This window comes from Halichoeres trimaculatus, unplaced genomic scaffold, assembly GCF_033239565.1.
Source record: "Halichoeres trimaculatus isolate MK-OKI-2021-1 unplaced genomic scaffold, fHalTri1.1 fHalTri1_scaffold_13, whole genome shotgun sequence".
Classification (NCBI taxonomy): Eukaryota; Metazoa; Chordata; class Actinopteri; order Labriformes; family Labridae; genus Halichoeres; species Halichoeres trimaculatus.
In genome coordinates, this window is record NW_027437191.1 from 34,490,740 (window position 1) to 34,506,967 (window position 16,228).

The 16,228-nt window shown below is 41.1% G+C and overlaps 1 protein-coding gene across 1 annotated transcript in view; it reads left to right on the plus strand.

Annotated features, from left to right (window-relative positions):
* The window catches only part of mthfd1l (methylenetetrahydrofolate dehydrogenase (NADP+ dependent) 1 like), a 52,443-nt gene that overhangs the window by 22,833 nt on the left and 13,382 nt on the right, over positions 1 to 16,228 (plus strand). Inside the window, exons 20-22 of the mRNA XM_074685851.1 lie at positions 1,724 to 1,835; positions 13,322 to 13,461; positions 13,954 to 13,995. Of these exons, the coding sequence (XP_074541952.1) occupies positions 1,724 to 1,835; positions 13,322 to 13,461; positions 13,954 to 13,995 (294 nt within the window). The remainder of the gene's footprint in view (positions 1 to 1,723; positions 1,836 to 13,321; positions 13,462 to 13,953; positions 13,996 to 16,228) is intronic.

Here is a 16,228-nt window from a genome sequence, read left to right on the forward strand (position 1 = left end):
TTAGTAGCCAATAGCATGTCCAAGCTAATTGGTGCTAGGCCAGATGTTCCCCACAGGCTAAAACCAGTTAAGCTGGCGATCGTCTTTGTTGAAAGGAAGTCCCATGGTGATATAGCCTCATGTTATCACGAAGGTCTCAAATTTCCCAGCGCCGCCCTGTTGGTTGTGGCTGCCTATTGCAGCAGCTCTCTCTTCTTTGTCCATTTCTTGTAATTTTTCCGGTCTCTAAAGATAAAATATTTCTGATCCTGAATCCCTAAAATGATACGATATATCCTCACGTTATCACAAGGGTCTTCCAGTCTTCTGGGTCTTCTTCCCAGTGGCTTTATTTCAGGGCTAACTGTGTGGTCGTCTCTTTTTATCGTCATCTTTGTATTTGGAGAGGATCATTACTTTGTTGGTCATGGACACCAAACCGTTTTGTGTCTTCAGTTTTACTACTTTTTCTCCTGTGTTTGTCTTGAGATCCTACGTGTAACCATGGCTGCATTGTTTTCATGTGAAATCAGCTGTTAGCAGCCTGTAGCATGTCAATGCTAACTGGTGCAAGGCCGAATGTTTCCCCACAAGGTGAGGAGAAGGAGGTGAGGACGACGTGCTGGTTCTCAGGTGTGAGCTAAGACTCATGTGATGTGCGTTTTGGGGAAAACATGGCTCCTGATAAAGTCTGTTGACATAGTTTTCAACTTTTTCACATGGTTTGGTGCTAAAAAAGCAAACTAAAAATGGCCCAAATGGGAAATATTGAAGAATCACAGTTTGAATCGAATCAACATCCAAAGATCGTAGAAGAATCGAATCCTGAGAAAAGCAAATGACCCCAGTCCAAGAAAACGCACCCAAAAATCTCAGAAACCTGGCGGTGAAAGAAAAGCTTTACCACACGACAACCAAAAATATCGAAGGAGTGAAAAATGTGAAGAGAAAAGTTTCTCACTCCCAACTTCAGCTCAAAACTTGAAAGAAAGTCCCAATGTGGATTACTTTTTATGGCTCATTTGTTGGTCATGGACACCGAACTGTTTGTTTCTTCAGTGATATTTTTACTACTTTTCTCCTGTGTTTGTCTGGAGATCCTACATGTAACCATGGCTGCATTGTTTACATGTGAACTCAGCTGTTAGCAGCCTGTAGCATGTCAATGCTAACTGGTGCTAGGCCAGATGTTTCCCACAAGGTGAGGAGAAGGAGGTGAGGACGACGTGCTGGTTGTCAGAAGTGAGGACATGGACCTGTCCTTCCATCCATCGTTATTGTGAATGTAAGATCTATCTCCAATAAGATGGACGAGCTAGCTGTGCTAACCCAGCAACAGAGGGGATACCAGAGGGCAGAGTAGCATCATGCTGTGAATACACAGACATGGCTAACGGAGCTTCTTGATTTTGTTTTCTTTGTGTGCGAGAGTTTTTTTTTTTTACTTTCTGCAGATACCTGATCGTCCACCTGACCCATAAATCATGACCAACTTCTCTTTCAGCTTCTGAGCTTTCATCCTGATCAGCGTGTGAAGGAAGCGTGGCCCAGCATCAGGCCGCTGAGCCAGTCCAGGACCTGGACCGTTTAGTCTCCATTAGTCAAACAGGGTGGCAGCCAAAGTTCATCCCGACTCCAGGATTTCTCCTTAAAGACGTTGGATTCAGTCTGTGTTAGATCTGATCAGAGGAGTTCCTGTTTCTAACTCCTCCTGTGTGTTTGTGTGCCTCCTTCATTGTCACAGGGTACGCCAGTGTTTGTCCACGCCGGGCCCTTCGCCAACATCGCCCATGGCAACTCCTCGGTGCTGGCAGACAAGCTGGCTCTGAAGCTGGTGGGACGGGACGGCTTTGTGGGTAAGAGCGCACGGTGCACGTACTGAAACTCAGGCCTGAGCTTTCACTGCAACCTTTGGCCTTCATCCATCTTCACTTTGCTTCTTGCTCCACGGCTCTCTGGTCCACTCCTCCGCAGCTACTGCGTAACTTTCGAGGAAGCTGGTGGAGAGATTGCATAAAAACAGCCTGACACAGGAGAGAGGAAGGAAGCTGGTGATAATCTTAAGAGTCGCTGGAATGCAGAGAGTAAACCACACTAATCCCTTCAACGTCAAAGCATACTCCACTTCTCCCGTTTTTATCTGTCCATCTCCCCCGCTGCTCGCTGTCCGTCCTCTTTTACTCCAGCTGCAGAAGTATGCAAAGAATGTGTGTGTGTGTGTGTGTGTTTGTGGATGTGTGTGTTGGGTTTCTGAGGCTGTCAGTTAAATTTTATGTCCATAGAAATCTTGTCGAGACTCGTATTAATGTGGAACAGGTTGATTTTTTTGCACAAACTGTCAGACGTGAGCCGAGCAGGCGTGAAGGCAGCGTGAGCAGAGTTAGATTTCACAACACGGGAGAAACAGGGAGGCTGGTGGAGTTTTTTTTTCTTGTTTTCCATCTGTCCGTCTCCTTCCCTCCCTGCCCTGTCTCCCTGTCTGTGTGTTTGTTACCTGACTCTCAGGTATGCCAGGAACTCGACCTCCCTCCTCCTCCTCCTCCTCCTCTTCCTCCTCCTCCCTGTGCAGCTGGGATGCATGTACCCCCTCTTACTCCTCCTTTCCTCTTTGGCTCCTTTTCTCTGATGCCATGAACTTTGCCTCCTTTAAACCGTCACCGCAGAAAGAATAACAAGTCAACAGCGACGCAGAGGAATGAGGTTTTCTTTGCCGTATCAAAATAAGTCACGTTCGTAAAACAATGGAGATATTTTTATCAACATATTCAATCTCACTTGGTTTGAAAAACTTTGTACAGACTTAAATTATTTCTTTCTTTATTTTTATTTACTACAGTCAACGATGAGCAGGTATTAAAGCGTGCAAGTTCTTTTTTTTTTAATTCTTTATTTTGGTTCAGCAGTCTTTCCATTTACATAATCAAAGCGGGGATACCCAGATACAAGTGTTAGCGCTGTGGCTAATCTGGCTAGCGATAGAGATCAACCTACTGATGTGATTTTCAGATCACCAGAAAATGACATAAAAAAAAAAACTCTAGATATGCTGAGAAAATGATTTGAGATCTCAAGAAAGTAAGCGCTGACACTGCTGTGAGAAACTCCCGAGACCTCCCTCTCCAGGATAGACCAAATCGCAGAGTCCATTAGATTGATGTCCGGACTTGACGGAGGCCACATGTTCTTGTCCTAGAAACCAGGAAAGTGCTGCTTGCACCAGGCCTGTGTGACGCTGGATGTGTGAAGACGAACTGGTTTCCGAACGCATCGGTTCACCAAGGCAACATGTTTTCTTCAAGCATTTGAAGGAACACCTGGCTATTCACTTTCACACCCTCCTGAATGAAAACCAAAGGAGACTTTGAGCCATCAGATGCGACAGCAGCCCACACCATGACTCCAGCTGCTTCTGGCTGAAATCAGTGGTCTGTGTTTTATTCTTAGGATCCGTTTACACAACAACGTTTCATCTGAAAACGCTAAAACTCTGTGAAAACACAGTGATAAAAATCTGCGTTTACACAGAAACGCTGATGGACTGAAAATGCTGTAGTAAGCATACCAGGCCTGCAGGTGGTGCTATAACTGTCTTATTCAGAAGCCGCTTTTGGGAGATCGCCTCTGAAGTAGAGTTGAGCCGATCATCTGGTGTATTGGGGATTTCTAAGTTAAAAAGTGGAGCAAAAGATGCTCATTTTGTTAAAGAGAGTCAGCAGATACAGCAGATTGAGCAGCACAACACGGTAGTTCACAAGGATCGTAACAACGGTGCTGTTGTCCTGTTGTACGCGTGAAGCATGAGGCAGAGTGTGACGTCAGCATTTCCACTGAAAACGCCGGCTTACTGTTTACACGGCAACGGTGTCAGGAGCGTATCAGAAAAATCCCACTCTGGAGGCCGTTTTCAAAAGTTTGCGTTTTAGGTCGGCTGAAACGAAACAAAACTTTTGCGTTTCACCCCAAAACCGTTGTCGTGTAAACGGCCCCTTAGTGTTTCGGTCCAAGATCCTGTTTGAGGATTCTTCTCAGTGAAGATCTTGAGATGTTCACTTCCTTTGCTCCTGCGAGGATTCCTTTGGATCCTCTTCCTCACCATCTCAACAACCCTTTTGGTCCAGACTGAACGTTTTCTTCCAGGGATTGGCTTGCTGGTGTTTCCAGTCTCCTTGTATTGTTTCATGACATTGTAGACAGTCTTACAACAAACATTCACCTTTTTCGTGATTTGCATTGTTGTCAGTCCAGCCTCCTTCAAGGCCACAATCAGGTCGCGCTTACCCTTCAATGCCACACTTGACTACCACTATGAGTAAACAAATGAACTCAGGTACATCAAAAGCTCTGCCTTTTAAGAGAAACTGTCCACAATTTTAAGTTTCTAGGACAAAAGCAAAGCAACAAAATAGAGATATACGATGGGTAAACCTTCCTGGCTCACCCTGTATACACTTTTCAAATTATGTTCGATTTCAAAACCAAGAATTGATTTTATTTCTTTTACAACCTCTTGCCAGGAATGTTGGATTACAGGGCAACCCCAACCCTAACCCTCCATCAGCACCCAGCTTCAGTTCTGCCGCCCTGTAAATAAACCCACTACCTATTTCATATTTCATATTTCAGATCTCAGTATCCAGAATATTTCCAGCATCTAGATCTTATTTTTACATCCATCAGAAATGATGGTGACCTTGTCTTGTATTGTTTTGCAAAGCGATCCGACCATTTATGGTGGAGTTATATACACATACGGTGAAAACAGCCCTATCTCACAATGATAAAGAATCCTTTTAAAAAAAGTCCTGGATCCAGACGGTGATCCAGATCACCTCCAAAATTTAATAACTTCTTCCTGATCCCATTTTGAACATTTCCTGAAAATTTAATCAAGATCCATTTGTTACTTTTGAGTTATTGGCTACAAAAATGGCAAAAAAAAAAAAAGAAAAAAAAAAAAGAAATGGGTATAATAAATATATTTCCTCATGACCTTTTTAGGGCTTCCATATATGGAGAAGTGAGAGTACCAAAACACAAAAATAAATCTATAAAAGAAGAAAATAAATAAATGAATTAATAAATACATAATATAAGGATCTATAAAAGAATAAATAAATTAATAAAAAATATATAAGAATCTATAAATTAATAAAAAAGAAGGAAAAATGAATCAATAAATAAATTATATAAGAATCTATAAAAGAATAAAAAAATGAATTAATAAATTATATAAGAATTGATAAAAGAAAAGGCTAATAAAAGTATTAAAATAAAGACAAATCGAAAAATAAATAGAAAAGTGCTTAATTAAAGAAGAAAGAAAGAAAGTAGCTATATGAAGTGATATTAATCAAAAAATAAACCCTTAAAAGAAAAGGCTAATAAAAGTAGAAATATAAACATGAAATAAAAAAAGTATTTAAATCACATTATTATGTCACTTTAAAAGCGAAAAGGAAATATGGGCAGAAAAATATGTGGTGTTAACCTGCTGTAACCGTGGTAACGCCTCTCAGTGATCTATAGTTTCAGGTTAACTCTCTCAGAAAGCTCCTCCTGTGGTAGAGGAAGTCCATGAACTTGTTGTGAACTCGGTGGAGACTTTGTGGATTTGTTAGAGCGAACTCACAGCCCCGCTCCATCAGTCTGTTTTATTGAGGGTTTGTGAGTCTCGCAGGAATCTGGAGTGGAGACGTTGCTAAGGGAGGGGGTCCACAGGAGAACTGATGGACTCCACATGCCAGATGTTGAGGATTCCTGCATCATTACCCGTCTGGAGGATCACAAACAGATAACCCCTCCATCCTGACTCACTGTAACATTTCCCACACCGCAAAGCCTCCCCTGGACGAGAGCAACAAATCACTGAGGCTGTTCACAAAACCACGGCGGCGTAGAAATGATGATTCTCTCAGTTAAACATCACTACACCACGCCACGTTATCTGCAGATGAGCAGTTTATGTCTTTATGCTTTGATACAGAAACCAAAGTTAGTTTCGATGACAAAACTTAGACAAGGGCCAAAAAATCTGATTTCATCCATCATGAGCGCTCAGTCCAATTCCACTGGATCTGTCTCCAGTCCGTCTCCGCTAACTCGCAGCATTTTCAACCACTTTGAGCCAGACAGGAGGTCACTGAAAGCACATGACTCCAACTGTTCTTGCTACATCCTGACTATGCAGCCAATGGGAGGATGGAGCCAAACCAAAACAGAGCGGAGACGGACCAGACGTGGATCTGGTGGAAGTTTGACTGATTCTGACACCGTGTTTGGCTGTTTGCCTTTTCATGGGCAGGACAGTCAAAACTTTTGAGCTGTGTTTAAAGGTAGGGTCTGCGCAAGATTTTGTTACCTGGGTGTAAACACAACATTTAAATTAGGCTCCTCCTCCTTGGCTCAGTGCCAGCGGCAGCACACACCCACAGCCTCTAACTGAAGTTACGTGAACACACTCTCTAGCCAAGCAACCACCCATAGCATCATGTTTCTAAGTGGGAAGAGACTTGACTTAGCATGTTAGCACAAGCTAATCACAGGTATTTGGCACATACCTGGTTAGCAGAAAGCTAACTAGCATCACTCTTCGTCCCATGATGCTCTCCAAGTTCCTGAAAGCGAGCGAAAGTCGAGCCAAGCTTCACTCTTTATCTGTTTGGAGTTCTTCTTCCTCAATGCTACGTCCGCTAACGTAGCTTTTGACTTGTTTTAACTCTCACATCATCAGATCTTCAAGTTCACCACATTTTCAAAATTTGTCGCCAATATTTTCCATTAACATTGACCGGTTTTGAGCAAATCATACTCGATAATTCTGCTTCAACAAAAGCTAACACCACGTTGTCTGGCTAATATTTAAATTAGGGTCCAACCATGACTATGTGAACACACTCTCTAACCTAGCAACCACCTGTAGCATCACGTTCCTACGTGGGAGAGACTTGAGTGCACCTGACCTAGCATGTTAGCACAAGTTAATCATGGGTATCTGACACATACCTGGTTAGCAAAAGCTAACTCATGTTGGTGCTACACCCACTGTCATAGCTGCTCTAATTAGCTTCTTCCACTCGCTAATCAACACAAAAAGTCACTTACGCACTGTGTGCTCTGTGATTGGCGGAGGTAACCACACTTACTCTCCGCCCAGAAACATCCTGATACAACCAAAACAACATCCAGGCAGAGGAGAGGGTTAGAGGCCGACACAGACACCGACACATTTTATTTCTTCATGAAAATCCTGTAAATTTTACCTTTAAAAACTAGATGTTGCTGCATGAAGTGTCTTATTCTGAAAATTAACTGGATGTTTCAATGTTTTGTCACTTCCTGTCCCTCTGAAGTCACAGATTGCCAGACCCAGAGAAGAATCTGTCGTTGATAAGATAATAAAATCAAGGCCACAGTGAAAGAAAAGCTGTAAATCTTCTTGGACTTTGGACTCCTCAGTCTCTGCTTGGTGGTGACGGGTAGTTTTCACAGTGTCATCATTATTGCAAACAGCTGGTTAATTGAACTAGTTATTAACAAAGTGAGTGTTTAGTCGACGCTGTCAGGGCTCAGTTTGTTTAATTTTGGAAAACACAAATCGTCCTGTCTCTCTAACCTACTTTCCACTCGCCTTGTTGATGTTTTCGTTGGCACAGCTGGTAGTTACGCCATCCACCCCGCTCCTTATTTCCCTAACATCAGTATCAACCTCCTCTCCTTCCCCCCGCGCGCTCGGCACAGTTCAAGGCCGTCACACAGAACAGGAAGTGCGGCGAGTGTTTCCTAAACGACATCCTTTGGGGTCCATCTGCTCGCTGTAATGTCACTTTGTCATTAACACCAACGCTCTGTTTGCTTCCCCCCTCGTTTCTGATTGATGACACATGTGCTCGTCTGTGGGAGAGCGTCACGTTTGTGCAAATATCCACAAATCCTGGAGATATGTGATATTCGTTGGCAGCAGTCGGAGCCAAACCTCTGGTGTGGGGCTAACGAGGAACAGGACGCTTGCTGGGCTGCGTCCGGCCAAATGAAGTGCGCTCGTCCCAAAGGGTTTATCAGTTTCCCTCAGAAAGACGTGTGACGGTGGATCAATTCAGCCACGACCCCCCAGACTGTAACCTCTGCCTGGATTGATATTTATTGGGGCCCGAGCCCGCTCAAAACCCTTTTGATTATTATTCCGCGCCTTTCTTTATTATTTCTTTCCGCCAAAACAACCCCAAATTGCGTGCCTTTCGCTTGGAAAAAATGTGAACGCGCCTAGCCCCAAAATTCGCATGCCTGAAAAAATTTATGACTCTGCAATTTGCACAAAAATAAACGCTCCATAGCGCCCCCTAGGGGTTTGAAACTGCAGCCCCTCTGGCTACTTTGAGCTACAGCCCTGAAATTTATTGTGCATAACGACCATGCCCAGCCCTACAAAAAAGTCTCTTACGGCTAACGTGATTTCCAAACAAGAACTTCGCTATTCAAGTTAGCGATTCTGGGCTAGGTTTATGAACGAACTAGTCCAAGGTTTTTTCTCACATTAACTCCAAACTTGGCCTGAGAATACAACACATACTGAAGATCAATAATCATAATTAAATTTGTATAATTTTTTCAGTGTGGCTATGACACGGGCTAAAATTTCAGAAATACAGCGCCCCCTAATGGCAATGGCCTGAAATTGGCAAAAATTACGTTCAAAGAGTATTTGAACGAACTAGTCCTAGTTTTTTCTCAGATCATCTCCAAACTTGGTGTGTGTTTACTAGAGAAACTGAAGATTAATAATCATAACAGAATTGTTATATATTTTGGGGCGTGGCCACAATTGCCCGCAAAAGTTGACCATTTTGCCGTTTTATTTAAATCATAATAGCTCTCCTGTACAGTGTTGGATCAGGACCAAAATTCACGCACAAGTTCACTGTCACATTTTGATTCAATTTCTATTATTAGTTGCATTAACATTAATGCCCTATAGCGCCACCAAGGGGCTCAAAATGTTTGCCCCTCTGGCTACTTTGAGCTACAGACCTGAAATTTGCCAGGCATAACAAGCTTGCCAAGACCTACAAAAAAACTTCTTATGACCATAGTCAATTCCGAACAGGAAGTTCGCTATTTGAACGTAAATGTCGGATTTTTACAATTTTTTAGCCTCAGACTAAATGGAACAATTCCTAGGTTTTTCATCGCATCAACTCCAAATCTGGCTTGTGTACACTACACACACTGACAATGAAAAGTTCCAAAAGGATTTTGGCATGTGTATACTAGAGACATTGAAGATTAATAATCAATTCAATTTTTGTGGGCGTGGCCACAAATGACGGTCAAAGTTGACCATTTTGGCTGCTTCATTAAAACCTTAATAGCTCTCTGGTGCAGTGTTGGATCAGGGCCAAAACGCACACAGAGGTTCAGTGTTACAGCCTCAGTGCATTTCTATCACTGGTTGCACTAACATTAATGCTCCATAGCGCCACCCAGGGGCTCAAATCTGCAGCCCGTCCAGCTACTTCTAGCTATGGGCATCATAAGTTTTGGGCTTAACCCTCATGCTTAGACATATGGCTTTTGGCTGAGCCACATTTTGTTGCTAATGTGGCGTCTAGGACATACGCCTACTGGCGAGCACTGGGCGAGGGCCCGTTCATCGCTGCTTGCAGCTTTAATTCTCTCTGAGATTCTTTTTCTCTCTTTCTTCGTCACGTCTGCCCTTCCCCCACGCTGACGCTTTGCTGTCTTGACATAAATCATGTTTTCTCCTGGAATCTAAAGAACCGCACGGCGCACACTGATGCATTTCTTTATGGAAAATCTGGTTTTCTTCCTGCAGCCTCAGAGTAAAGAGCTTCATTAAGGCTCAGCCACGAGCGCACAGAGCTCCTCTGAGTGTCTCCTCTTACTAAAGGCTGTGAATAACATGTTTATATCCTTCACTTCTGTCTGTCCCGGGTTGATAACATCAGTAATACAGTGACACAAATCATCCCCTGACAGCTTTACTGCGCGCTCATTTACTGTAAAGATGAAATCTCCACAGACGTACGCATAACTCATCAAAGTAATCTCATTTCTTTCCTTACAGCCTCCCTCGTCATGTTTCCTTATCGTCCTTTTAATGACATTAAATGTTTATAGGGTCAGCTGTTGGTCATTGTGTCCCACTCGCAGGCTGCCCACACACAGACCCAGCGTGGATACAGCTGCTGCGTCTTTCTTTCACTTTAACAACACTCACAGAAAGTTTTGGCTCGTTTTCACGCTTAAGCGAGGGACTCAGGCTCTGATGGGACTAAAAACTGAATCAAACAGACCTTAATTAGATCATAAAAATCTTCATGTCACTGTTAAAGCCTGGCTGTGGACCAGAGGAATTTTAATCTTTACTTCTTATACATTTCCTGCTTTCTTCTCCTCAGTCTCAGCATCTGAATCCAGAGGTATATTAAAACTCTCTGCTCTTTTACAGTAATGTTTTGGGGAAAACTCAGGCTTTTTTAACTTTGTAAACCAAAATAAGAAGAAAACATGTCAGAACCACACTGAGCTCAAAGTTTGATAGGATTGTTGTGGCACAAAAATGGTAAATTACTGCGTTTTTTGTCGCACTAATTGGTCAGAGCGGGAAAAACATTTCATAAGTTTTGACTGCTAAAAATTATCACTTGATTGTGGTGAGGAGTGCAAACAATCCTCCGATGAACAGAAAACATTGTGGCTAGCTAAGCTCCATCAGGATTTCCAAGGCAATAACCTGTCATGAATCTCAACATTTGTGTCTGCTCACAGCATTTCCTGTCAGGTAGGTCATGTTCTCCACCTATAGGATCTAAAAATCACACTTTATTAAAAATAAAGATAATATGATAGAGTATAACTTTGATTGAGATGTAATTCAAAAATACAGGAGCGACATCTTTGTTTTCAAATCTTTGGGTAGATGATGATAAAGATGCTAACTCCCCAGGGGTCTCTCCCGCTTATTAAGCATAATTTTGTTGACAGACATCTTAAAATTAGAGATGCAAGATATATCGGTATTGGCGGATGTGTAAAAGTGGGCCGATATTCACTCATTTGCTGCCGGTCATTTTCAGAGCATCTTGATCGATCTTTCAAGACTATGACTATACCGATATCGATATTGGCAAATATCAGTCATCGGCCATAACAGCAATATTAATATTGTGTATCCGTATCAGACAAAATTTTCATATCAGTGCATCCCTACTTTAAATCATATTTTACTGCACACTTAATGTCCGTCCATTTAATGTTTATGTTCATGTACCTCCAATATGGCTGCCAGGCCAGTAACTACCCAAATTGTGACGTCAGTGCAAACGTTTTATTGTTCTGAAAAAAGAAACTGTAATAAAAACTAAGTAAAAAAAAGCTCTTATACAGGGTTCCTGCGGATCCTTGAAAAGTCTTAAAAGGCTTGAATTCATAATTCTAAAAATAAGGCCTTAATTGGCATTAAAATGTCTTAAATCCAATTTTCAAAAGTCTTAAAAATTTAACCACATCAATAAGATTTATGTTAGATTGAACTAAAAACATATTTAGCAAATTGTATATATTTTTCAAAAAGAATTCACTGATTTATTGTCATGGCAACATCGTGTAATCACAAAAGCAGAAAAAAACAAAGCAGTGATGTGGCTGCACCAGGATCTTTCAGAGCAGACGCATGTCTTGGTTTTAACTACAGTGCCTGGATGGGGAAAAAAAGGTGAAAAATTGGCAAAAAAAAAATATCTATATATATATCCAAAAGTGGCTTAGGAAAATTGATTATGGCAGCAAAATTGGAAATTAAATTTGAAATGAAATGTCAAAAAACATGTAAAAATTCAAAAAATGTTTCTGACAGTGGTTAAAAAAAAAAATAAATGGGGGCAAAATAGGAATAAAGTTATAAAAGCAGGCTTAAAAATATAAAAAATGGCCCAGAAGTGGGACCAAGTGTATGAATAAAGGTAAAAAAAAAAGAGATGAAATTGCAAAAACTGGGCAAAAATGGTACGAAAGTAGAAAAAGGATAATAAATGGGTGCAAAATAGGTATGAAATAGCAAAAAAAAAAAAAAAGAGAAAAATGTGCAGCAGCTGAGGAAAATAGTCTTTGGCAGCAAAATTGGGAATTAAATTTGATATTAATTTTCAAAAAACATGTAAAAATTACAAAAATGTTTCTGACGGTGGCCAAAAAATGATGAATGGGGGGCAAAATAGGCATAAAGCTGTAAAAATGGGGTTAAAAAGAAGACAAAAAGTGATGTTTTATTTAAAATAAACATTGGGTTAAAATGGCTTCTCACCCAGGTAAATCATGAGGTGTTTTTATTTTGTTGTTTTGTTTGTTTCAGTTGTGGTTCGTTGTCGACTTGGTCTTAAATTTGATTTCAAACGGCCTGAGAAAAGTCTTAAATAGTCTTAAATTTAACTTGGCTTGAGCTGTAGGAATCCTGTTATATGACCATATCTGATCTAACTTTGTGATTCTGCAAGAACCGATGCCTGGTACCAGGATTGGATCTTGGCTGTCCTACAAGTGGATAACCCAGTCCTGAACAGACTCTTGCGCTCTTCATTCATGTCTGGTGTTGCTGCAAAGTTTTGGGTGTCTTTCAGACTCAGGAGCCCTGAAGTGCTGTTTGATCTTTAGGCGCTCAGACCCAGAAATGAGCACAGACTTTTTGGAGGACAGGGGCAAAAAGAAACAAAAAGGCCCATCCAGCACATCCTCATCACTAAAGAGAGCACTGAGTTCAGTGTGTGTTTGAGGGATGTGTTTTTGCCTCCTAAAAGGGTCGTTTGTCATTTTTTAACCAACCAGGTGGGCACTTTAGTACACGTTGCATCTCCTGAGCGAGCACTTGAGCGCTTGTTTTAAATTGTTTAACTCTTAACTGTTGTTGAATTGCCCTATAGGTGTCATCAAATTAACATTTTAAAGTCAGACAGAACTTGATCGCTGCTGTGCTCGACTCCTCCAAACCACTGGGAGCTCATACTGTGGCTGGTGTTTGTGTGGTCTCTGTCGGACTCTCCCAGGGTTTCAGTTTCACTGTTTCAACTGCACTTAACCCTCAGCACTAAATCAGAGAATATAACAAGTTGTTAAAACCTCAGTAAAAACTTCAGGTGTGAAATCATCCTGCCTCTTCCACTTTTTCCACTAACACCTCACACGTCATGTCTTGTTTTTTAGTTTGGAGCGTGTTCAGGAGTCGATGTCTGACACACCTCTCAGTGATTCTTCAAAGATACCATCGATCTGGACGTCCATGTTTTTTTCAGTTTCAAGTAATTTAATGGGTTTTCTGTCTGTTTCTGTGCAGTGACAGAAGCTGGTTTCGGAGCGGACATCGGGATGGAGAAGTTCTTCAACATCAAGTGTCGAGCTTCAGGGCTGAGGCCAAACGTGGTGGTGCTGGTTGCAACGGTCCGAGCGCTGAAGATGCACGGCGGCGGGCCGAATGTAAGTCTGCAAAGTCTGGAAATCAGAGTAAAACCCACTGTTGGACTTTTACCAAAACGTTTTATCTGATCTGGGTCTGCTGTCCAGGAACCATGTGACACTGATGCAAAGAGTCTGTTTCTTACACAAGTCGATCTCATTACGCTTATCTGTGGATGAAAACAATGGTTGTTTCTAAATGGCACCACTTATTCCTCCAGCTCCCCTGTTATACCCGTATTTTTAGCATGTACATGATCTGTATCAGGTCAGACAGATCTGATATCTCAGGCTGTCTGCGTTTTGGCTTTTCTTCTAGGAAAGAAAACAAAAGTTCACAGAACAATTCATAAAGAAATGTGCGTAGTTTCCTGGTATCCATTTGATTTCTTGGAGTAAACGTCTCCTTTTGAAAGCTGTCTCTTAAATCTTTTCAAGGGAAACATCAAGAGTCACACAGCTGGAAAACAGACGACTGACATTCATTAATTTTCATTTTTCCTCTGTTTTCAGGTGTCAGCCGGCGCTCCTCTTCCAAGAGAGTACATTGACGAGGTATGAGTCATGAAGAAATGCACATTAGTGTTTAAATAAGCATCCACTGTGACAAAAAGGCAGAAATTAGGAAGAAAAATGTGTTTGGCTTTACTCCCTGATGAATTCTTGTATTGAAAAATAATCCACTGAGCTCGATTTGATGCTATATCACAGAAGGATTGGACATTTCGGGAGTTTCTAGGAAATTTAAAGTTATTTAAACCCACTGGATATCATAAGACTCAATTGTTAACCAGAGAAATTTCATTTTCTTGCAGCAAATGCATTGAAATAGTAGAAATAGAGGTAAAAGTAGAAGTAGTAGTAGTTTGAGTAGTATTAGTTGTGTGAATAGTGGAAAAAGCAGAGTAATGAAAGGAGAAGTTGTGGTTTAAGTAACTGAAGTAGTGATGGAAGTTACTTTAAATTACTTTTTTGATCAAACTATTTAATCAAAACATTCAGTAAATTACTTTTTTCCTGAATGTTTTGATTAAATAGTTTGATCAGCTGTGTGAGATAAAAACGTTTCCATGGTAACCTGCTCGTTAGGCTGTGGAGAGCTACACCTGTTTGACTTTTGTCTGAGACAGAGGATGAACAAGCAAAAAGTAGAGTCTGAAACTTCTATGGCAAAACCGTAAGCGCTATCACCAAAACAAGAATCTGAAGACTCTGAGGAACACCGTGATGTGTTTCTCATGTCTGTAGAGCCAAAAACGTTTGCAGGACGGCAATTTTTTGGCCTAACAGAACAATCTCAAGCTAAGATACTCCCTTTGTTAGAAGCAGGAGAAGTCAGGGAACATTTGATGTATTTTTTAAGTTTCTAGAGTTAAGATTGTGGAAGTTACGACAGTTTGTTCAAGAGAGCTGTAAGAGCAGAGATTTTTGTGATTGTTTGTGTTGCTTAAACAGTGAAAACTCAAAAACTGTAACAGATATCTAAAAGTTACGTCATACATGAATAGGCAAAAGATTTATGAACATTTTAAAGCAAAAATGGAGTCTGTAAGTGGAAGTATGCTGAAGTTAAAGCATATCAAAGTTTAGGGAGTTTTAGGCGGAAATGGTGAAGTTTCCCATTCATTTTAATGGGGAAAATTTTGTCAGAAAGAGCTGAATAAATCAAAAAGTTTAAGGGTTAGAGATAAGAAAAGTCACAGCAATCTTCTCCAGAAGAAGATGAATAGTTTAAAATTTGAACGGTGAAAATCAAAATGATAAGAAGAAAGTAGGATACCAGGATGTTGAAATGCTGAGTCAGCATATTTCTTAAGTGAGGTTACAGCTGAGGGAGTGATCCATCATCTGACTCGTTTATATTTATATGTGATGCTATAAAGGAGGTTTCAGGTTGTATTGGACATGTCTGCTTCAGGGCTCCAGCTGCGTTCACACGGACATTAAAAGCCTCGCCTCCTTCATAAATGCTTCTCCCTCTAACGTGGTTAAAGAGCACTTATTTGATTAACAGCACAAATACGACCTTTTGCATGTGGTTTCCGGGCTTTTCAGCCTCAGCAAAAATAGAGGTAGGATTCATTGTGTGTGTGTGTGTGTGTGTGTGTGTGTGTGTGTGTGTGTGTGTGTGTGTGTGTGTGTGTGTGGTGTGTGTGTTCATATCTGGCTGGAATCACCGGTCTTCAGCTGAGTAAATAATGAAGTAGTATAAGTTAATTGTGAAGTCAGTAATGAGAACCAGAAGTACCGGGGAAAACAGAACCAAGGAAATGAATTTATGGACCTGTACGGCCTCACTGCTCTGTGCCCAGGGCTGCACACACACACACAAACACACACACACCCTCCGCACACATACACACACATAGTTTACATGATTGGATCATTGGTCAGTTTGGAAAAAGCTTCACAGTTTTCTGTTTATGCATTTGGGAGGAAATGAATTTGTGCACACAGTTGGAAACAAAGTTAAACTATGACGTAGATCTTTTCATTCGCTATCTTCAAAGTGAAAACAAGAGTTTTTAGAGGGGTTGGGAGGATTACCTAAGAAATGTAATCCAGTGCAATTACAAGTTACCTTTTCAAAAATGTAATCAGTAGCTTACTCTACGTATCACAATATTAAAGTAATATACCTGATTACTTTTAGTGATTTAGGATTACTTCAATACCAAAAACACACAAAAATACATACGAGTATCAAAGATGTGTCGTCCTCTTGGTGTATTTTGTTAGAGATCAGGGATGGGAATCAAAAACCAGTTCCTGTTGATAATGCATAAGA